Source organism: Elephas maximus, chromosome 9 (assembly GCF_024166365.1).
Source record: "Elephas maximus indicus isolate mEleMax1 chromosome 9, mEleMax1 primary haplotype, whole genome shotgun sequence".
NCBI lineage: Eukaryota > Metazoa > Chordata > Mammalia > Proboscidea > Elephantidae > Elephas > Elephas maximus.
Window position 1 is genome coordinate 88105956 of NC_064827.1, and position 24811 is coordinate 88130766.

The window sequence follows — 24811 nt, forward strand, 5'->3', positions numbered from 1 at the left end:
TCTTAATTCGTTTTAAAGAGGAAACTTATTTTTTCCGGAGAGAAATCAATTCTTAGTTGAGATAAAAAATCTCTTCTGGCTTATCATTCGCATTAGAGTTCATCTGTTACAATTGCTTGCATCATCATATTCCTTACATTAAAATGAGTCTTTCCAACTGGTATTAGATCAGGCCTGCATCGTTCACATTTCTATTAGACAAGAACAATGTCCTTGACAATTACCCTTGTCCAAGGATTTAGCCTACTGGTACACGCTGTACTATTATAAGCGTCTGGTAAGTCATTGCAGTTAATTCCAATACCGCTTTTCAAAGAAGATTTTGAAATTCTCCCATAAAGTACATGGTAAGAAACTAAAAGGAAAAGTTGTGCCCTCCCACCCCTCCAGACCTACATGTTTTAGAAATGTTTTTAATGGTTAAGGAAGTGAGCGCTAAAACACTTGGGACAAATACATATTTGACTACCAAAAAGCTTCTTCATTTGTTCCATTATTTGTTTACTCTTCCTTAGCGACACTGCAGCATTTTATCATAGTGACCTGGTGATGTTCTGTTTGGCAGGCTTTTCATGTGGCTGGTGGGCCATTGTTCCTATCTCTTTTATGGGGTTGTGAAGGCATGTACGGCTTCTGCGCCTATCTCAAAATCCCAAGCACATGGCCTGTGAAATCAGCCTAAAGCTCTGCCCAGATGGTTGGTGGAAGAAAATCAGACATTGGAAAAATGATTCTAAAAATGCTAATATTTAAAGACATTTTCTGAGAATTCTGGCAATCACTCTTCTCAACTAACTTCCACAAACATCTAATTATCCAGAGTTCGAATAATCCAAAAGTTAAAAGAAACAGTTTTTTTTTTTTTCTTACAATATGGTCTAAGATAATAATTATAATTAAAACTAATAATAAATCTTGGGCATGGGAAGTTGCTGAAGTTTGCTTCCAGATAGATAAAGTATGGTTACTATCATCTTCCAATTAACTGCATTTCCTCATAACCAATTTCATAGAGTTATCAGTCAATGTATTATATATGGTAAGATGTACGGTGTGTTCAGCTTGCCAGAGAATCTTACCACCAATAATTTTTGATAAATAACAATCTACCTAACTTGTGCTAAGTGGAATTTCAGCTATCAGTAACAGCTAATTTTCACAACTTTTTATTAGGCTATGCATAAATATAATGTTATCTTTGAAAGGTAATTAAAAGGAGAAATATGTTAATTAGCACTTAAAAATTATCTAGGAATTAATTTAAATAAATTTGGTATAATACCATGCATTAAAAGTAAATGGAAAACAAATGTGTACCTGATAAGCACAAAATCAGCACTTGTAGGGTTAACTTGGGAAAGGTGTCCTTGTTTTTGGGAAGTGTCTTCTAGATCTCAGTTATGGTACTTATTCTGGGGATAACCCTTCTTCTATCTAGTTTGCAATAAGAGAATAATCAAGGCATGTCCGAGGAGGTCTTTATGTATATGACTAAAGAACAGCAAATCAAAAAACAAAACCCATGGCCGTCAAATTGATTCCAACTCATAGCTACCCTATAAGACAGAGTACAGCCATCCCACGGGACTTCCAAGGAGTGGCTGGTGGATATGAACTGCCAACCTTTGGTTAGCAGCCATAGCTCATTGTAGCTCTTAACCACTGCACGACTAGGGCCTCAACAGCAAGTGCGATCCTATTTGGGGACTTTAGATAAAAATGGTTAAGCCCTATCAAAATGCACTTAACAAATCAAATGTTTGGAGAACATTATATTAGAATATCATAAATTGAATGGGGGGAAGAAAGGAGAATAGTTTTATATTTCTGATATAATGTATTTCAAGGTTTCTTCTGCAGTCATGAAAATTAGAAATAGTTAAATACTAGTAGTCATTTCTTTGGAAACCCTGGTGGCATGGTGGTTAAGTGCTACGGCTGCTAACCAAGAGATCGGCAGTTGGAATCCACTAGGTGCTTCCTGGAAACTCTATGAGGCAGTTCTACTCTGTCCTGTAGGGTCACTATGAGTCAGGATGGACTCGACAGCAGTAGGGTTTTTTTTTACGTAATCATTTCTTTGGCTTTGGCCATACGTATGCATGATTATACATTTATAGATACATATATATATGTTTCTGGTGGTGCTGTGGTGAAGACCTAGGTGGCTAACCAAAAGATGGGCAGTTTGAATCCACCAGCTGCTCCTTGGGATCCCTGTGGAACAGTTCTACTCTGTCCTACAGGATCATTACGAGTAGGAATCGACTTCACAGTAATGAGTTTGGTTTTTGGTTTTATATGTGTATGTATACACACACATACTCAGGTATCAGCATGCAGATGCTTGACTCTTGGACTAATTCATTTTTATACCTTATGCATATACTACTATAATATTTCTTAACCAGTTCTTTGTTACAGGAATCAGGAAAGGTTACAAAGGAGGAAAGTAAACTGTGAAATATTAGGAATCTGACTCAACTCCGCTGGAAGACTAGTTAACAAAAGAGATTAGTGTGTTCCATGGGGACCTTGCCTATGTTGTGTTTACAGGTGGTTAGGACAGACCCTTAGGTCTAAGTTTGCCGAGTGGCAAGATTCACATTTACCAGTTCATCTTGGTTATTTGCTGAGCCCACTGAACTGCCGTCATTTTAAAGTCCTTACCCACTCATGATCAAAAGACAGAACACACCATGTTTCAATAAAAAACAAACGCCTTTAGCCCTCCTAAATATCACTACATTTTGAAAGAATATTTCACAATGATTAGAAATGTTTAACATTTCTATGAATAAATATGAACGTGCCTGCATTGTGCAGAAGCATTTTACATAAATCTTAAAAGCAGAATGGCTCTTCTCACTCTGAGGCAGTCCTGTGAATCTTTCTGTTTCACAGTGTTTGGAATTCATTAGAACGTGTTTGATTAGAATACACACGAACCAGGCAAAATTAGCACAGTCTGTCTACCAAGGCGTGTAAATGGTCTCGCCAGGAGCCGAATGCTAGTATATCTAAGAATATGAGATTGTATGTATGATTCATGGTGGACGTAGCTCCTTTGTGGGGGAAATTCCTGCAAACCAATGCCTGGCATACTTTCCCTGCCCACCAGAATTCTATCAGTCCCTTACTGCCCAGTTGAATTCTTATCTTGTCTACCAGGTCTCCCACGAGCTTTCATGTCTCTATTTCCCTCTCCCTTTTCACTTCAAGACTGCTTGCACTGTGATGGAGCTATTTTATGTGCCTACATCTTGTTTTTTTCTTCCAGAATTTCAGCTTCAGAAAGGAATTTCAGAAAGCTTCAGAAACACGTTTCTTTTTTCTTCCAAAGTGCTTAGCACATTGCTAAGCACATTTAACACACTTAATAAATACTTTGAAAAAAAAATGACTAAGGGAGAATGAGGGAAGGATAGAAAAAAAGCAAATTTGTTGGTCGGCCAGAGTTTTGGGTGGGCCCTTCTAACAGCTATGTATAGCCATCCATATTTTCAGTGCTATTTCTACCTACTTCTAAGAATAATTTTCCCACAGTAAAGGGTGGAGAGGAAATACCACCATCTTGCAAATCTTTGATGGTGAGAGTAGTTAAGATTTTAGATTTAGCTTTTCTTCTAACTCTTGGGCTCCTAGTCGTAGGATTCTTTTGTTGCTTTAAGGTCACATTCTCCTCAAGTCTCATTTCTACTCAAACACTATAATAGAGAAGTCTGCTGGGAGGTACCTATATACCTCAACGCCTTAGGAATACGGCTTAGTTCTCTGCAGTCCACATAGTACTACCCTTACCTTCAGGTATTAGTACTGCTAATTAAATGCTTAATCGACAAAAACGAAACAACCCAAATCTAACCCTGCCACAAATCTTACTAAGAAGATTCAGAGAATCATTTAGAAAAACTACGATTATTGAATGTTTAAGGTTGGTGGTTCAAATCCACCCAGAGGTGCCTTGGAAGAAAGGCCTGGTGATCTACTTCTGAAAGATTACCAAAAAACGAAAAACCCCAGACCAGCTCCTATTGAGTCGATTCTGACTCATGGCACTCAATGTGTTTCAGAGTAGAACTGTGCTCCACAGGATTTTCAATGACTGTGCTCTTTCGGAAGCAGATCCCTAGGCCTTTCTTCCAAGGCACCTGTGGGTGGAGTCAACAGCCAACCTTTGGATTATAGTCCCTGAAAACCCTACGGATTCTACTCGGAAACACATAGGGTTGCCGTAAATCGGAATCGACTCCACCACAACTGGTTTGGTTTTTCTTGTTTTTTTTCTTGAACTGTAGATGAAGGAACAAACTAGTTTCTCATCAAACAGTGGGTACACACATTGTTTTATGACATCAGTTAACAACCTCACTACATGTCAACACTCTCCCTTCTCAGCCCTGGGTTCCATATTACCAGCTTTCCTGTTCCCTCCTGCCTTCCAGTCCCTGCCCCAGGGCTGGTGCACCCCTTTAGTCTTGTTTTTATTTTATTTTTTAACTTTTATTGAGCTTCAAGTGAACATTTACAAATCAAGTCAGACTGTCACATATAAGTTTATATACACCTTACTGCATACTCCCTCTTGCTCTCCCCCTAATGAGTCAGCCCTTCCAGTCTCTCCTTTCATGACAATTTTGCCAGCTTCCAACTCCCTCTATCCTCTCATCCCCCCTCCAGACAGGAGATGACAACACAGTCTCAAGTGTCTACCCGATACAAATAGCTCACTCTTCATCAGCATCTCTCTCCTACCCACTGTCCAGTCCCTTCCATGTCTGATGAGTTGTCTTCAGGAATGGCTCCTGTCCTGGGCCAACAGAAGGTTTGGGGACCAAGACCGCCAAGATTCCTCTAGTCTCAGTCAGACCATTAAGTATGGTCTTTTTGTGAGAATTTGGGGTCTGCATCCCACTGATCTCCTGCTCCCTCAGGGGTTCTCTGTTGTGCTCCCTGTCAGGGCAGTCATCACTTGTGGCCGGGCACCAACTAGTTCTTCTGGTCTCAGGTTGATGTAAGTCTCTGGTTCATGTGGCCCTTTCTGTCTCTTGGGCTCATAGTTATCGTGTGACCTTGGTGTTCTTCATTCTCCTTTGATCCAGGTGGGTTGAGACCAATTGATGCATCTTAGATGGCTGCTTGTTAGCATTTAAGACCTCAGACGCCACATTTCAAAGTGGGATGCAGAATGTTTTCATAACAGAATTATTTTGCCAATTGTTTAGTCTTGTTTTGTTCCATGGGTCTGTTCAATCTTTGGCTGAAAGGTGAACAACAGGAGTGGCCTCATTACGGAGCTGAAAGAGTGTCTGGGGGCCATACTCTTTGGGTTTCTCCAGTCTCTGTCAGGCTAGCAAATTTGGTCTTTCTTTTTGAGTTAGAATTTTGTTCTACGTTTTTCTCCAGCTCTTTCTGGCACCCTCTATTGTGATCCCTGTCAAAGCAGTCAGTGGTGGTAGCCAGGTGCCATCTAGTTGTACTGGACTCAAACTGGTGTAGGCCATGGTAGATGTTCTCCATTAGACTTTTGGACTAATCTTTCCTTTGTGTCTTTAGTTTCCTTCATTCTCCCTTGCTCCCAAAGAGGTGAGACCAGTAGAGCATCCTAGATGGCCGCTCACGGGCTTTTAAGACCCCACTCACCAAAGTAGACTGTAGAACATTTTTTTTTTTTTTTAACTCTGTTATGCCCCCCTGAGACCCTGGTCCCCACAGCCCTCAGCCCAGCAATTCAGAACCTCAGGGAGTTTGGATGTGTCTGTAGAGCTACCATGGCTCTGCCTTGTACAGGCTGTGCTGGCTTCTCCAGTATTGTGCACTGTCTTACCCTTCACCAAAGTTACTGCTTATCTATTGTCTATTAAATATTTTTCCATCCCCACTCCTTCCCTCCCTTGTAACCATCAAAGATGGTTTCTTTTTGCATGTAAACCACATAACAAGGATGCATATGGAGGACATTAGGCTGAGTGAAATAAGCCAATCACAAATGGACAAATATTGTATGGGATCACTACGGTAAAAACTCATGAAAAGGTTTACATACAAAAAGAAACTTTTTTTTTCAAGAGTTCTTTGTAGTAATTTGGTTGTACATTGCCTTTGCTAATATTTGGTGTCTTTCTGTCAAGGAAAGCTAGTATATGCTGCTACCAATACCTCAAACTCAGTGCAAGTTTTTTTTTTTTTGTTAAATTGTGCATTACGTAACTTTACAGAGCAAATTAATTTCCAATGCAACAATTGTACAAAAATTGTTTTGTGACATTGGTTACAATCTCTGCAATGTGTCGACACTCTCCCCTTCCACATTCCCAATTCCCTGTTTCCATCCATTGTTCCTGTCCCTTCCTGCCTTCTAGTCATTGCTTTGGGGCAGGTGTCGCCCTTTTGGTCTTGTATACATGACTGAACTCAGAAGCACGTTCCTCACGAGTGTTATTCAGCACAAGGTTTAAGTACGTGTGCACACTGTAGGGTTGTCTTCTCCCCCTGCCCCTACCCTGCTACTACAATAGAAAGGATTTTTTTTTTTACTGTAAATTTAATGTTTAATCAACCAGGTACAGAGCAGAGTTAGAAAGAAGACTTAATCAGGATAGAAAGAATGTCTGGTATGCTTTCTTTTTTACTAAACCTTTAAAGCTCAGCTATATTGTTTCTCTCTTGACTCGTCTAAAATTGCTCGGAGATGCTTGACTGACCTCTAGGGTATGACTAGAGTCGTTTTGAGTCTTTATTTAACATTTAAGTCAGCCATGAAAATTTGCGCTGGTTCATAGCAGGAAGGCAAATAAATCATCCTAGATCGGAAGAATTTCTAGAAGCAGTAATTTTGAATTTAATAGCAATTTGACTAACCTAAGAAACCCTGGTGGCATAGTGGTTGAGTGCTACGGCTGCTAACTTAAAGGGTTGGCAGTTCAAATCTGCCAGGTGCTCCTTGGAAACTCTATGGTGCAGTTCTACTCTGTCCTATAGGGTTGCTATAAGTCGGAATCCGCTTGACAGCACTGGGTTTGGTTTTTGTTTTTTGAAGCATAACTTTAGTTACTCATGTTCACCAGAGCCTGGCTTTGACACAACTCCATGAGTCTCATCAAAGCTAGTAAAAGAATTGCTTTAAGAAATCCTCGTGCACAGGATCCTCTAATGTTTGTTGTTGATAAAAAGTTTAGAGGTCTTAACCAAAAACCAAACCTGTTGCCGTCAATTCCGACTCATAGCGACCCTATCGGACAGGGCAGAACTGCCCCATAGAGTTTCCAAGGAGCACCTCGTGGATTCAAACTGCCTACCTTTTGGTTAGCAGCTGCAGCACTTAACCACTATGCCACCAGGGTTTCCTTAGTTGTCTTAGCAATCTAAAAATATATGTTTTATCTGTGAAGCAGTGCTATATAAAAGAAAGTATATGAAATAAGCCAGACATATAGGTTAAGAGGCTGCACAAATGCGCACGCAACTGTTAATGCTTGTAGGGATAACTGAGATAAAGAGTGAGCTAGGGACATGAAAATTAAAGTTATTCATCAATGACATTTTGTCAAGCTTCAAAATATGCAGAGTACTGCCAATTCAAGGAGACAGCAAAACAATTATATATGATAGAGTAGTTTATTAGCACAGTCCTCCAACAATTGCTTGACCAATGCAGACTCTTAAATTTAGTAGTTGTAGCAAATGAAGCATGGTTTAGTCCCAGATTTTGTTCCCAAACTTGGGAGCTTAAAAAGTACTGATGCCTGTGGCCCAAGCCCAGAGATTTTCATTAAGTGGTGGGGCAGAGGCCTTGGGCTTTGGAAGTTTTAGAAGATCCCGGGGGTGATTCTAAAGTGCAGGCAGTTTAGGAGCCCCTAGCCCAACTATCTTCTTGGTGTCTTACTGGTGTTTATTCATTCAATTATCATTTGTTGAAATTCAGTTCTGTGCCAGTGTTAACATTAATTACTATCTTAGTTATCTAGTGCTGCTATAACAAAAATACCACAAGTGGATGGCTTTAACAAAGCCCAGTGTTGTCAAGTCGATTCCGACTCCTAGCGACCCCATAGGACAGAGTAGAACTGCCTCTTAGAGTTTCCAAGGAGCGCCTGGTGGATTCGAACTGCCGACCCTTTGTTTAGTAGCTGTAGCACTTAACCACTATGCCACCAGGGTTTCCAACAAAGAAAAATTTATTTCTTCACAGTAAAGTAGGCTAAAAGTCCAAATTCAAGGTGTCAGCTCCAGGGGCAGGCTTACTCTCTCTGCTGGCCTTCTCATCAGTCTTCCCCCAGACTAGGAGCTTCTCAGGCGCAGGGACCCCCGCACTGCTTTCTTGGTGGTATGAGGTTCCCCCTCTCTGCTTGCTTCCCTTTCTTTTTATCTCTTATCTTATAAGATAAGAGGTGATGCAGGCCAGACTCTAGGGAAACTCCCTTTACGTTGGATCCGGGATGCGACTTTAGTAAGGGTGTTACAATCCCACTCTAATCCTCTTTAACATAAAATTACAATCACAAAATAGAGGAAGACCACAAGTTTTGTCAGTCTCTAATTGTCTTTTCATCTAATTCCTTTTGAATATCATTGTCCATACATCTTTCTAATAGCACCATTCTGCCCATATTGGTTTTTTTGCTCAAAAATACTCATGAGCCCTTGCTGATATCAGAATGAATTCCACGTGGCTTAATCTGGGATTTGGGCGTTCAAACTCTTTCTGTAAAGCAGTTAGACTGCTCTCTTCATTGCTCACCTGAAGGTTCTAAGTGCATTTCCACCTCTTTGCCTTTGTTCACATTATTTCTCTGCACTGAAGTGTCCTTCTTGCTCCCTTAACCACATAGCTGAATCCTCGGTTCAGGGAACTGAAAAACCACTCTAACCCCTCCGCTCGTCTGAACCTTGTAGCATTGACTTTTACTACTACTCATTTGGTAGTAATTAGATGATACCCTGAGTATCTTTATCTTGGCTTCCCAATGGGTTTGCAAATTTTTTGTGGTAAGGCATCCAAACCAATCCCATTGCCGTGGAGTTGATTCTGACTTATAGCAACCCTATAGGACAGAATAGAACTGCTCCATAGGGTTTCCAAGGCTGTAAATCTTTACGGAAGCAGACTGTCGCATCTTTCTCCCACGGAGTGGCTGATGGGTTTGACCCTCCGGTTAGCAGCCGAGCACTTTACCCATTATGCCACCAAGGCTTCTGTGGGAAGGCACAGAGCACTATTATTTATTTAGTTTTCCTATGCATATGGCACAATGCCTTAAAACATACGAACAAATTTAAATTTTCACTACTGTGAAAAGACTATATGATAATGTTATGATAAATTTGGAAAAATGGATGCACTAATTATTTGCATAATTGCCTAGTCTTTGGCCATTTGATGCACACTAATTTTTACGTAGTTATAAGCATAATATAAAAATTGGTTTTTATTCTGAAATTTTTATCTAACATTATTTCATCAACATTTCTCCATAATAATAATCGTTGAACAATAGTAAAAGCTACCACATCCCTGCAGTGTGCCAGTTACTACTTTGTTCGTCCTGTGTCATTACGTGCCTTGAGGTTCATAACGGTATTAGTCTGGGGGGCTGGGGGCACTGAGCTCAAATACCAGCTGAGCTACGTCACTTAATACTTGAGTGACCTTGGACACTTCATCTAAACCTCAGTTCCACCATTTCTGAGAGGAGGATCATAATAATTCTCACCTCCCAGGATTTTGTGGGCATTAAATGAGCTGATGGACATAAATAGCTTGGCACACGGCAACCACTTAATGCATGTCAGCTGTAGCTGCTTTTGCTGTTGCTGATCTCATTTTATCAGGGCTTCCAAGTGGTTATTCTCGGTTCACTCCCCTGCTGAGAATTTGCATTTCCACCCAGGTATACTGAATCAGAATCTATAGTTTAACAGGATCCCCAGATTCTTATGAGAATCACCTCAAGATTTTGTTTAAAGGTGAATTCTGATTCAAGAATCACCAGGGCATCTTGTTAAACTATAGATTCTGATTCAGTATATCTGGGGTGGAAGTCCTCAGGTTCAAAGCCCTGCATTTTACAGCTGAGGGAACTTGGAATCAAAGATATCTAGTAGCTCTGCAAAGATCACACAGCTAGTGTATGATAGAGTCAGGACTCAAACCCATGACTCTATTATACCGTGAGATACAGCTCACAGAACTGAATAAAATGTACCCCAAGTATCACATTTTTTAAAATTTAGTGAGACAGAGAACACGTGCAGTTTTCTGAGGGAAAACGCAATTGGAGAAATTATATAAATGACAGCCTCAGCTATTCTCTGGTTGCGAGAGAGAGAGAGAAGAAAGATATCTCCCCTTTTTTTGTTGTGGTAACCTCTCTCTCTCTATATATAAACATGCTATTTTAACCGTTTTTAAATGTACTATTTAGAGGCATTACTTACATTCACCATGTCGTACAACCATCATCACATCCATTTCCTATCACCCCAAACAGGAACCAGTGCTCCTTAAACAGCAGCCCTCCATTCCCTCTTCCTGCAGCCCTTGGTAATCACAAATAAACTTTTGTCTCTATGCATTTGCCTATTCTCAATATTTCATGTAAATGCGATAATACAGTATCTGTCTCTTTGTATCTGACATTTCACTTAGCATAATATTTGCAAGGTTCAGCCACATCGTAGCATGCATCAGAACTCCATCTTTTGGTTGGCTGAGTGATATTCCATTGTATGTATATATTACATTTTCTTTATCCATTCGTCTCTTGATGGACACTTGGGTGGTTCCCACCTTTCGGTTATTGTGAATAATGCTGCAATAAACAGTGGTGTATAAGAGATCCTTCTTTTTGCCTGTTATCACAGACCCCCTGGGAGCTCTTGGCAGCACAGCATGGCTGAGCAGAACTTGGGCTAGAGCCTCTGTCTCGCTTCCTTCTCCTAGGCTGCATCATAATAGGAATTCTAAAGTCCAACATCTGGGCCCTCTCCTTGGGTCTCAAATTCAGGACTGAATCTTCTTTTGCTTACTTAATTACAAGAATTATTCCCATTAGAACCAGGCCTGTGGCCACATCTCACTAGTGTGACAATCTCAGGGAAATGGCTGGATTTCTGTGGGATTTTCCTGGGAGTAGCTAGTCCTATCTCAGTTTTGTATTTTAGAGATTCAGAGTGAGAAATAAGGTCAGTCTTATTATATAATTGCTAGTATAATAATATTTATAGTGCTCTTGATGTTTATTATGGACTAAGGTATGCAATGGGTAAGAACTCGGCTGTTAACCAAATGGTCGGCTGTTCGAATCCACCAGCTGTTCCTTGGAAACCCTGTAGGGGCAGTTCTACTCTGTCTTATAGGGTCTCTGTGAGTCGGAATCAACTCGACAGCACTGGGTTTGGTTTTTGTTTTCAAGGTAAGCACATTTCATATATTATTTCCTATAAAGCATACAACTATGAAATAGCTACTATTATTATCTCCATTTTACAGATAAAGCATCTGCATATCTAAATGGTTGCAACTACTGGCACCAGCAACCACTTTATAAAAACATGTGTTTTGAATCATCACCTCTAGTCGTTGTTGTCGTCCAGTCTGTTCCGACTCACAGAGACCCTATGCTGCGCCATCCTCACAGTCGTTGTTATGCTTGAGCCCATTGTTTTAGCCACTGTGTCAATCCATCTCGTTGAGGGTCTTTCTCCTTTTCCATGACCCTCTACTTTACCGAGCATTATGTCCTTCTTCAGGGTCTGGTTCCTCCTGATAATATGTCCAAAGTATGTATGGACGTAGTCTTGCCATCCTTGCTGCCAAGGAACATCCTGGCTGCACTTCTTTCAAGACAGACATGTTCATTCTTCTAGCAGTCCATGGTATATTCAATATTCTTCCCCAACGCTGTAATTCAAAGGCATCCATTCTTCTTCAGTCTTCCTTATTCATTGCCCAGCTTTCACATTCATATAGGCAATTGAAAACCCATGGCTTGGGTCAGGCGCACCATAGTCCTTAAAGTGATATCTCTGCTTTTAAAAGCTTTGAAGAGCTCTTTTGCAGCAGATTTACCCAATGCAATGCATCTTTTGATTTTTTGACTGCTGCTTCCGTGGGCATTGACTGTAGATCCAGGTAAAATGAAATCCTTGACAACTTCAATCTTTTCTCCATTATCTGATGTTGCTTATTGGTCCAGTTGTAAGAATTTTTACTTTATGTTTAGGTATAATTCATAGTGAAGGCTGTGGTCTTTGGTCTTCACCAGTAAGTGCTGCAAGTTCTCTTCACTTACAGCAAGCAAGGTTGTGTCATCTACCTAATACAGGTTGTTAATGAGTTTTCTGCTAATCCTGATGCCTCATTCTTCTTCATATAGTCCAGCTTCTTGGATTATTTGCTGGGCACACAGATTGAATAAGTATGGTGAAAGGATACAACCCCAATGCACACCCTTCCTGACTTTAAACCACACAGTATCCCCTTGTTCTGTTCGAGTGACTGCCTCTTGGTCTAAGTATAGGTTCCTGTTCTTTGCAATCTTACCCATAATTTGTTATGATCTACACAGTTCAATGCCTTTGCATAGTCAATAAAACACAAATAAACATCTTTCTGGTATTTTCTGTTTTCAGCCAGGATCCATCTAATATCAGCAATGATACCCTCTTGTTCCACATCCTCTTCTGAATCTGGTTTGAATTTCTGGCAGTTCCCTGTAAAGGGACTGCTGCAACTGCTTTTGAATGATCTTCAGCAAAATTTTACTTGTGTGTTATATTAATGATATTTTCGATAATTTCCACATTTTGTTGGGTCACCTCTCTTTAGAATGGGTACAAATATGGATTTCTTCTAGTTGGTTGGCCAGGTAGCTGCCTTGCAAATTTCTTGGCATAGAGTGAACGCCTCTAGCACTGCATCCATTTGTTGAAACAACTGGTATTCCCTCAATTCCTGGAGACTTCTTTTTCATTAATGCTTTCAATACAGCTTGCACCCCTTCATTCAGTACCATCAGTTCCTGATCATATGCTATGTCCTGAAATAGCTGAATGCTGACCACTTCTTTTTGATATCTTTTTGGTATAGTCCTTCCATCTTCTTTTGGTACTTCCTATGGTATTTAATATTTTCTCAAGACTTGAATTTTTTCTTTACCTCTTTCAGCTTGAGAAATGCTAAGTGTGTTCTTCTCTTTTGATTTTCTATCTCCAGGTCTTTACATATTTCATTATAATACTTTACTTTGTCTTCTCAAGCCACCCTTTGAAATCATCTGTTCAGTTCTTTTACTTCATCATTTCTTGCGTTTGCTTTAGCTACTCTATGTTCAGGAGCAACTTTCAGAGTCTCTTGTGACATCCATTTTGGTCTTATCTTTCTTTCCTGTCTTTTTAATGACCGCTTGCTTTCATCATGTTTGATGTCCAGGATGTCATTCCACAACTCGTCTGGTCTTTGGTCATTAGTGTTCGATGCATTAAATCCTTTCTTGAGATGGTCTCTAAATTCAGGTGGGATATATTCAAGGTTGTACTTTGGCTCTCGTGGGCTTGTTTTAATTTTCTTCAGCTTCAACTTGAACTTGCATATGAATAATTGATGATCCATTCATCAGTCTGCCCCAGCCTTCTTCTGACTGGCTGGTGATATTGAGCTTTTTCACTGTCCCTTTCCACAGATGTAGTCGATTTGATTCCTGTGTATTCCATCTGGCGAGGTACATATGTATAGTCACCATTTATGTTGTGGAAAAAAGGTATTTGCAATGAATAAGTCATTGGTCTTGCAAAATTTTATCATTCAATGTTTGAAGTTGTTTCTATCACTAGGGTCAAATTTCCCAACTACCAGTCCTTCTTGTTTCCAACTACCAACATTTCTTTGTTTCCAACTTTTGGATTCCAATTGCCAGTAATTATCAATGCATCTTGATTGCACATTTGACTAATTTCAGACTTCAGAAGTTGGTAAAAATCTTCAGTTTCTTCATCTTTGGCGTTAGTGGTTGATGCATAAATTTGATAGTCATATTATTTGGTCTCGTAGGTGTATGGATATTATCCTATCGTTGACAGCACTGTACTTCAGGATAGATCTTGAAAAAAAAATTTTTTTTGATGATGAATGCAATGCCATTCCTTTTCAGTTTGTCATTCCCAGCATAGTAGTCCATATGATTGTCTAATTCAAAATAGCCAATACTAGTTCATTTCAGCTCACTAATGCCTAGGATATCAATGTTTATGCCTTCCATTTCATTTTGATGATTTCCAATTTTCCTGGATTCATACTTTATATATTTCATATTCCTATTATTAATGGATGTTTGCAGCTATTTCTTCTCATTTTGAGTCATGCCACATCAGCATATGAAGGCCCCAAAAGCTTAACTCCATCCACGTCATTAAGGTGGACTCCACTCTGAGGAGGCAGCTCTTCCCCAGTCATCCGTTGAGTGCCTTCCATCCTGAGGGGCTCATTTTCTGGCACTATATCAGACAGTGTTTTGCTGCTATTCATAAGGTTTTCACTGGTTAGTTTTTTCAGAAGTAGACTGCAGGGTCCCGCTTCCTAGTCTGTCTTAGTCTGGAAGCTCAGCTGAAAGCTGTCCACCATGGATGACCCTGCTGGTATTTGAATAGCAGTGGCATAGCTTCCAACATCACAACAACATGCAAGCCCAAACAGTACAAAAAAATGACAGATGCGTGGCGATCACTTCTAGTATTGGGGATAATTTCAGATCATTCCAGCACTCTAATTTTGGAATTATATTTTCTAGGATGACTGTAGTCCTTATTTTCAATCTCTGTACTTCAGCGTAGATTATTACCTCTGCAACTTTCTTTCAAAGTTACTGAATAATATTTCAGGAACAGACTTTTCTGGAATATTGGGTAAATTTTTTTTTTTTTTTTTTTAATATAGAGCCTATTAGAAAAGCTCTCATTCCTTTGATTCCTTTACTTGGAAATATTCATGACTACAAGTTTTAATTACAATTGTCCTAAAGACCAGTTTTGAAATGTCTTTTATTTAATTGAGCAATAAATTGGCCAGTCAATCCTACATCAAACCAAAAACAAAAGAAAATTCAACTTAACCTAACCCAAACGGGGAGTAGGTATCCTGGGACAAGAATGTGTCAAAGGCAGCATAGCATGTCCTATCTCCCCTGTGTAATCAGGGTTGTATCATGTGTTATGGGTAAATTATCTATTTTGTAAGTTAGGCCAAAGTGTGTTCCTTCAACTAACTGTGAAAGCATTCTTGAAAGCCCATGAAACCTTATTATTCTAATTACCAACACAACAAACCCAACCCAGCGCCATCGGCTGATAAATGAATTATGAGGCTGGGTATTATTGTCATTAAGTAGACCTCACTCAATTATTTATCCCTGGGTCTGGGGTTACAGCTCAGAGATCTGGGCATATTGTACCAAGGCTTGCTTGACTTCTGAGACCTAGAAACTGGATTACAGTTTTGGCAGGTAACTTTTGTTGAATGCAATTCGAGGGGATGACACACATTTTTCAGTGAGATGTTTGGATAATTTGAGGCCAAGAAATAGTCAAAATTTATCCACAAAAGCCTATTTCATCTCAGCCATATAGGAAAACCCCTTTAAATTATCCAGATAAGTACATATGAGCAGGAAAATGGATTAACTAGAGGTTAAAAAAAAGAAAAGAGGAATTTTCCTGCTTTTTAGTTTTCTTTAGTTTCTTGCATCCTGATGTTTGTCGTGGGCATTTCAGTGTGATGAGTATCAGTCAGCGTTTATCTCCATATTGGATATTTTCTTTTTATACCTTGTTTTTAATTGTACAATGAAAGATGTCTTCTGATACAAAACTTTCTGTTATTAAAGAGAATGGGATTGGGCAACACTAGTTTTCTTCCTTCCTGAATTCATACCGGCTCATGGCAGATTTTTTCATGGCAAAGGTCAGCCCTGAAAATAGGGTTAAAGGCATGTTCTCTCAGTCACTGACCACTTTCAGCTCAATGCCCCTTCTAGACCTTCAAGGTGCAAGGGGACTTCCTTATTTTCCAATAGCATCAGATTAGAGGATCAAGAATCTGTTCTTCTTGCTAAACTCATCCTGTGCCCTCCCCCACCTCATGAACACTGGCCAAAGTCATCTCTCAGATTTCTGATGATATGAGTTCTAGTAGCCACTCCAGGCAGGTGCACCTGACCCAAGCCATGGTGTTTTCAATTGCCTCATATGCATGCAAAAGCTGGGCAATGAGTAAGGAAGACTGAAGAAGAATTGATGCCCTTGAATTGCAATGTTAGCGAAGAATAGACTGCGAGAACAATGAACAAATCTGTCTTGGAGGAAGTGCAGCCAGAATGGTCCTTAGAAATAAGAATGGTGAGACTGCGTCTTATATACTTTGGACATGTTATCAGGAGGGTTCAGCCCCTGGAGAAGAATATCAAGCTTGGTAAAGTAGAGGCTCATTGAAAAAGAGGAAGACCCTCAAAGAGATGGATGGATGTGGTAGCTGAAACAATCGGCTCAAGCATAAGAATGATTGTGAGGACGGTGCAGGACTGGGCAGTGTTTTGCTCTATTGTGCATAAGGTTGCTATGAGTTGGAACTGACTCAACAGCACCTAACAACAACAACAACAACAACAACAACAACAACAACAACAAGTCATTCCAGGAAGGGTGGGCAATGGGGAGCAAGAAGTAGGTCCATTGAGTAAGAAACATGGGGGTGGGATGGCTTTTATTCAATGGAGGAGGGAGTAGAGCATTATAGAAGAAATCCACCTGAGATTAGGTGGAGCAGAGCGGAGTCCAGAATTTAGTCTGAAAATCGGAGTCAGGATATAAATGCTGAGGGTGGGTGGGGGAGGGTTAGGGATTGGGAATAAGTGTGAAACTACATAGAAACTAAGAGAAAAAATGTCAATTTAAGAGACAAAGAATAAAAGCTTGTTTTGATTGTTCAAAGGAAGATTATATTTCTAATAACTGACAAAAACCTTATTAAACTAAAAAACCAAGTCCACGGCCATGCAGTCAATTTGACGCATAGCCACCCTATAGGACAGGGTACAACTACCCCATAAGTTTTCCAAGGAGCGGCTGGTGGATTGGAATTGCCAAACTTTTGGTAAACTGGTGGATTCAAACTGCTGACTTTTTGGTTAACAGCTGAGCGCTTAATCACTGTGCCGCCAAGGCTCCCTCAAAACCTTATTGATATATCAAAAATAGGATTCTGTATTGCCAAATGCATTTCTAATTAATGTTGTAGTGATTTTAACTGGTTTCAGCGCTGACCTCCCTCTCTCTGTTAGGTGGTATAGCAGTGAAGTGCTATAGCTGCTAACCAAGAGGTCAGCAGTTCAAATCCACTAGGCACTCCTTGGAAACTCTATGAGGCAGTTATTCTCTGTCCTATAGGGTCACTATGAGTCGGAATCGACTCGATGGCAGTGGGTTTGGTTTGGTTTTTCCAACATAATCACCGGCTCACCAGTGTTAAAATCTTGGCAGATATGTGGGATAGAACAGCTATTTCTTTACACTTCTGACTACTTTATGCGAGGTCATGCTTTCTAATTGACCACTCATCTAGAAAGTGATGTAACTCTAGTACACCAAACTAAGTGTATCGTAAATTAGTATCTGCTAAATATATAAAACCAAACCAAACCAAACCAAAACAAAACCACTGCCACTGTGTTGATTCTGACTCATAGGAACCCTATAGAATAGAGTAGAACTACCCCACAGGGTTTCCAAGGCTGTAAATCTCTATGGAAGCAGACTACCAAATTTTTCTCCTGCAGAGCAGCTGGTGGGTTCAAACCAGCCAATCCTTTCAGTTAGCAGCTGAGAGCTTTAACCACTGCGCCACAGGGCTCCCTGTTAAATAAATAGAGTAACGTACATATACATAAAGCAGAGACTTTATTACATTTGAAAAACAAAATCTGATTTTACTGCTAAAAAGAATTTTTGATTTTTGCTTATATAAATCCTTATTATAATAGAGAATGATGTGATAGCTCCTATGTATACCCGGTTTTATGAATTTCAAAATTCTTGATCCCCAAAATTGAATTATAATAAATTCCATAATCATAATGTGACATACTGGTTGCCGTCAAGTTGATTCGGACTCATAGCACCCCTTTAGGACAAAGTAGAACTGTCCTATAGGGTTTCGAAGGAGCAGCTGGCGGATTCAAGCTGCTGACCTTTTGGTTAGCAGCTGAGCTCTTAACTACTGCACGACATACAGGTTCTTTAAAAACTGGGCAATAAATCCTAAAGAGCTCATAGGGAAAATAGAGATAGGGGCACAATAATCAGAAAAATCAGTGACACATTAGAAAAAAAAAAAGGTAACTAGAACTAGAACCAACTGCCATCAAGTCCGTTCTGACTCATGGCAACCCCATGTGTGTCAGAGTAGAACCATGGTCCACAGGATTTTCAATGGCTGATTTTTCAGAAGCAGACCTTTCTTCTGAGGAACCTCTGGGTGGACTCAAACTGCCAACCTTTCCGTTAGCAACCAAGTGCATTAACTCTTTGCCTCACCCAGGGACTCCAAAAATGAATGAATGAATAAGAACTTTAAAAAAAATGGCAGCAATGTTTTACACATGTTACATCATTAAGAAATATGTAAATTGAACAATAAATATGGCTGTTTGCCTTGAGAAAGACCTGAAGTTTGCTTCTGGAAGTGAGCATGAGAGGGGCTGCAACTTGGGAGTAACTGTGAAGCTGGGCAAGGAGAGTCATCGTAACACCAGCTGTGAGTGAGTGTGGCATTTTTAACATGAATGATGGCCTGAGGAACTGGTAGATGAGGTGTGTGTGTGTTGTGTATTCCTATGCTGCTCATCTCTTTTGGGTGCTGTTTTCTGCATTCACCTGGTGTTTCCCATGGAGAAAATTACACCTAAGCAAAGGCAAAATTCCTGTTATGCTCAACTTGTTCCATAATGTATCAGTCACCTGGAAACAAATTCACGGTTTCAAAGCAAACCATACATAGAACTGACTAGATAATAATGCCATTCACACTTTATAGCTATGATCTCCCCTATTCTCACGAGGACACTGGCAAGCAGGGAAGCAAGTGCCCATCCATTTGTTTGTTTGTTGAGAAATCTTGACGTATTAAGGGCCCCAGTAACTGAGAGAATCTGTGCCAGCACCTGCTCAGGTGTGTGTAAATTTCAGGCCAGTGTGCTTCCCCTGGTAAAGCAGTACACACATGAACTTGGGCACAGATTCTCAAAATCTACAAAAATGTGGGCAAAGTCACTGAGGCAAATCACGGGGGCTGGGTTAGAACCCAAGTGTCTTGGTTTCTGCCATGGATTGAATTGTGTCCCCCAGAAATATGTGTCAACTTGGCTAGGCCATGATTCCCAGTATTGTGTGATTATCTACCATTTTTGTCATCTGATGTGATTTTTCTATGTGTTGTAAATCCTACCTCTATGATGTTAATGAGGCAGGACTCAATCTATAAGATTAGGTTGTGTTTTAAATCAATCTCTTTTGAGATATAAAAGAGAGAAGCAAGCAGAGAGACATGGGGACCTCATACCACCAAAAAACAAGAGCCAGAAGAATAGGGAATCCTCTGGATCTGGGGTCCCTGTGCAGAGAAACTTCTAGTCCAGGGGAGATTGATGACAAGGACCTTCCTCCAGAGCTGTTAGACAGAGAAAGCCTACTAGACTGGGAGAGAATAAACTTGTTTGTTGAAGCCATCCACTTGCGGTATTTTTGCTGTAGAAGCAATAGGTAACTAAGACAGTTTCCTAGTGCTGCTGTAACAGAAATAACACAAATGAGTGCCTTTAAGGCACAGAAGTTTATTTTCTCACAGTTCGGGAGGCTGGAGGTCCACATCAGGGTACTAGCTCTAGGGGAAGGCTCCCTCTCTCTGTCGACTCTGGAGAAAGATCACCGTCTCTTTCAGTTTCTAGTAGCCCGGTACTCCTCAGTTCCTTGGTGATCTTCTTGTGGCATCTGTCTTCTTTGTCTCCGTGTGTATGTATGCTGCTCCTTGTAACTCAGGAGTGATGAGGCATAGGACACTGTACACTGATATGACCTTATTAATGTAACATGAGATTGTGCTGTGAAAAATAATTACATTACATTACATCCACAGGTATGGGGGTTAGAATTCCAACACATATTTTGGGGGAACACAGTTCAATCCATAGCATCGAGTAACCTGATTTTTGCTTTAAGTTAGATCAACATTTTATAAAGTGTCTACTAGGTGCCACATTCACTTCTGTCTTATCTCAATAACACATAAACCAAACCCGTTGCCGTGGAGTCGATTCTGACTCATAGTGACCCTGTAGGACAGAGTAGAAATGCTTGAATATGATGTGTGTTGTTGATTGCATGGATCCAAAATCCAAGCCTTGAGAGCTCCGATTATAATTTTTACATGACTTCATTAAACATTTTAGAATGTTTTAGAAACCATGTTTCAATTAATTTTTGCAGCCCAGAGGTCATGTTAAATGTCAGGGCATTTGACAGCAAGGCCAGCCTAGTAAATCTGCTCCACTTCCAGAAGGCAGCCCTGTTGAGTTTCTGAGAAGACTTATGATTAAGGCGGGGGTTCGGAACCGGGCCAAACCCCTGCTGAGAAGCTGCATCTTTAACAAGTTCCCAGGCAATATTAATGCTGCTAGTTAGGAACCGATTCTGAGAATCACTAGTAAAGCCAAACCCTAAAACCAAACCCATTACTGTCGAGTCAATTCTCACTCCTAGTGACTCTATAGGACAGAGTAAAACAGCTCCGTAAAGTTTCCAAGGAACAGGTGCTGGATTCAAACTGCTAACCTTCTGGTTAGTAACCGAGCTCTTAACCACTGCGCCACTAGGGTTCCACTAGTGGAACAATGGTTCTCAAAACGTATATATATATATGAATCACCTGAGGATCTTGTTAAAATGTAGATTCTGATTCTGTATATCTAGGGTAGAAATGCAAATTCTCAGCAGGGGCTTGAAACAGAATGAACTGTTTCAAAGCCCTAGATTAAGGGTGTGATCCTGAAGTCTGGGAATGACTTTGCTTTCTAGTAGCAGTTGATATGGAAAATGCAAATATTAGATACTCCCCTGTCTACATATATCCCAAGTTACCCATTAAATTCTGTTTCCAGGAGGCCTAAGTTTATTAAGCACCTTTTAAGGTCAAAGCGGTGGTAAATGGTGTGGGTTAAGAGTCAGTAAGCTATTGTCCCTGCCATCAAGGCACTGATTTGAGGATTCTGTTTGATGACTGAAGAGAACCTTCATCATTGTCTTTGTGTTTTTATAGGAGAATGTGGCTCTGTGCACAGATGCACATGATTAATGAGGCTCTCCTTCCTATATTGGCTGAATTCAGAAGACGCGCCTTTGTCTTGATCACTGTGGATAATGAAATCATGAAGTTAGCTTTGATACTAAGGAACACCTTACAAAAACACTCTGCATTGACTCTTCTTAGGGCTTACTTTGTGTGTTAATAAGAAGTTTATTTACAGCTATTTGTCGAAGGGTCTTAGCTCTAAACCACACAACTGGGGGGCCATCCAACAAACCACATCACTGCACCGGTAGAACCGCAGTCCAGGTCTGGATTATGTCTTTATCACAACAGAAATTTCTCTCCATCGTATAGATAATGCTGTCTATGGAAACCCTGGTGACGTAGTGGTTAAGAGCTACAGCTTCTAACCAAGATGTTGGCAGTTCGAATCCACCAGGCACTCCTTGAAAACCCTATGGGGCAGTTCTACTCTGTCCTATAGGGTTGCTGTGAGTCAGAAGTGACTCGATGGCAATGGGTTTGTTTTGTTTTTTTGGTTTATGGGCCCTGAGAGGTCAACACAAGCCTGGGTCCCTTCTATTTTTTACGTTCTTCTCCAAAAAAAAAAAAAAAAACCCACAAGCAACAAAAACAAAAATGACCAAAAAAGGTTACAAAAACTATAGTATACTTAATATGTTCACATTATCCATTTTGGTGGATTGTTTCTTAACACACACACACATATACACCAACATGATTAATGTAAGTGTATGAATATTTTGGAATGATCTTAAAGCTTAAATTTGAAGCCATTTCTGAGTATAAGGCCGAAAGTATTCCTTGTCTTCTCCCCTCTTCCCTCAGCCCCATTTGCTTTACGTGTATGATTTTTCTGTTTTAAGACAATTTCTTTTAAGGAATTAAATACCAGTTCAGTAAGCATGTTAGATGTCAGTTTGGTCTAATCTCTCTGCCCTATTTCCAGAAGAAAAAAGAGAAAAAAAAAATTAATCCTTAAAAAAGAACAAAAAAATTAAAATGTTTTAAAAGGGACATTCTGACTGCCAGATCTGAAGTTTACTTCAGATTTTATATGTGGTAGAAATGAGAAGAACTAGGGCTCTTGCTTTTGACACTAGCATAAATTCCATGCTTTTCATTGACTCCAGCTAGTTAATAAAGGAGACTGAAATATCGTACTCTTCTTGGCCAGAATTAAACAAACTTAAATGTCCATACAAGTCCCTAAACTGTGAAATAAATCTTTGGTGTACTTGTTAAGGATCTAGAAAAAATAAGGCTGTGGATGTAACAAAATTAATTGCCCACTACCTCTGTGTTGGAGCCCTGGTGACGCAGTGATTAAGAGCTCAGCTGCTAACCAAAAGGTTGCCAGTTCAACACTTGTTAAGGATATAGAAAAAATAAGGCTGTGGATGTAATAAAATTAATTGCCCACCTCATTGGCAGCAGGTTTTTTTAACCTCTGTATTGGAGCCCTGGTGGTGTAGTGGTTAAGAGCTCAGCTGCTAACCAAAAGGTTGCCAGTTCAGCACTTGTTAAGGATATAGAAAAAATAAGGCTGTGGATGTAATAAAATTAATTGCCCACCTCATTGGCAGCAGGTTTTTTTAACCTCTGTATTGGAGCCCTGGTGGTGTAGTGGTTAAGAGCTCAGCTGCTAACCAAAAGGTTGCCAGTTCAAATCTACCAGCCGCTCCCCTGGAAACTCTATGGGGGAGTTCTACTTTATCCTGTGGGGTTTCTATGAGTTGGAACAGACTCCATGGCACCTAACAACAACAACATGTCTATATTCTATTACTCTCAGCCCACCCCCACCTACCCCTTATTTTGTTTTGTTTTCTCAGGGAAGCAAAAAAATTTGTAAGTGAGAATGAAGGGGCTCTTGGGAAGGGAAAAGGAAAGCAGTGGTTCGCGTTTAAGATGATGATGGCCAAGGTAAGTATTCTCATGATTCAGTTTGGTTTATGCCGTGAATTCTTAATGGGTGCCCCGGAGTGTGTGAAAATGGTTTTTGGTAGTGGTGGTGGTGGAAGACATGTGAAAAAAAAAGTACTGTTTTTATGTATAAAACACAGATATGCTTACAGTACATACACAGTATGTATGTGATTCAAAAAGGCTCCTTAAACTCATTGCCGTCAAGTCCATTCTGACTCACATCGACCCCATAGGACAGAGTAGAACTGCCTCATAGGGTTTCCAAGGAGCGCCTGGTGGATTCAAACTGCCTAACCTCCTACCTTTGGTTAGCGGCTGAACTCTTAACCACTACACCACCAGGGTTTCCATAACATTTACACAGCACTTACTATGTGCCACGCAGTGTCCCTGGGTGGTGCAAATTATTTACATGCTAGGCTGGTAACCGAGAGGTTGGTGGTACAAGTCCACCCAGAGGTGCCTTGGAAGAAAGGACGGGTGATCTACTTCTGAAAATAAACATTGCCTATGGAAAACCCTGTGGAGAATAGTTTTACTCTGACACGCGTCGGGGTGCCATGAGTCAGAATCGACTTGAGAACAACTTTTTTTTTTTTTGCATGCTAAGCACTGAACTGAATCCCCTGACAAAGTCATTGCATTGAATCCTCACAGCAAAGTAAGTACGGAGGCATTATTACCCCTGCTTAGAGATTAGCGCCCCAGTGGCGCACTGGCTAAGAGCTTGGCTGCTAACCAAATAGTTGGCAGTTGGAAGTCACCAGCTGCTCCTTGGAAACCCTAAGGGGCAGCTCTACTATGTCCTATAGGGTCACTATGAGTTGGAATCAACTCGATGGCAACTTTTTGTTTTTCTAGTTTATAGATTAGTTATATCACCTGGAAGCCAAATGTATTCCCACAGAGATAGCGTTTTCTGAATATGGAAATAATTTTTATTGAAGACCTGTTAACTCAGGATATTCCAGTTTTATTTTCCACTTTCTCTTCTGCTATTCTACCACTCTTCCCTGCATGTTCTAAGCTGAATTAAATCTCTTTTGTCTTCCATAAAGAACATTCTATGGCTTAAAACGCAACCCTCCCAAAAAAGAAATAGGCACTTTTTGGTCACAATTCTGCAAAATGTGCTGCTTACTGGAGATGTCTGTTCTGAGTAGCAAGATGGAGACCAATGGATCTGAGTCTCTAATTTAACCACTTTTTGCAATAAGACTTAAGAGTTCTTTTTACTTGGGACTTGATAACGTGAACAAGGGTGTCTACATAAAAAATTAAACCCATATTCTAGAATAAGCTAAATGCATATTTGCTTACATAAACTTACATGTAAAAACAAATGTAGCCAAATTATAGGTCGTAAATTCCAAACTCCTCCTTTTGATAAGGTATTGTTGAAATACTTAGCAGAGAGTGTCTAAAATCAAACGAATAAACAAAACATCAACACCAAAAAACCATGTTGTCATTGAATCGATTCCAATTCATGACAACCCTCTGTGTTTCAGA

The 24811-nt window shown here is 40.1% G+C and overlaps 1 protein-coding gene across 1 annotated transcript in view; it reads left to right on the plus strand.

Moving 5' to 3' along the window:
- Nucleotides 1-24811, plus strand: part of TMC1 (transmembrane channel like 1) — a 143433-nt gene that overhangs the window by 39106 nt on the left and 79516 nt on the right. The window contains exon 5 of the mRNA XM_049895003.1: nt 23206-23296. Within this exon, the coding sequence (XP_049750960.1) occupies nt 23206-23296 (91 nt within the window). The remainder of the gene's footprint in view (nt 1-23205; nt 23297-24811) is intronic.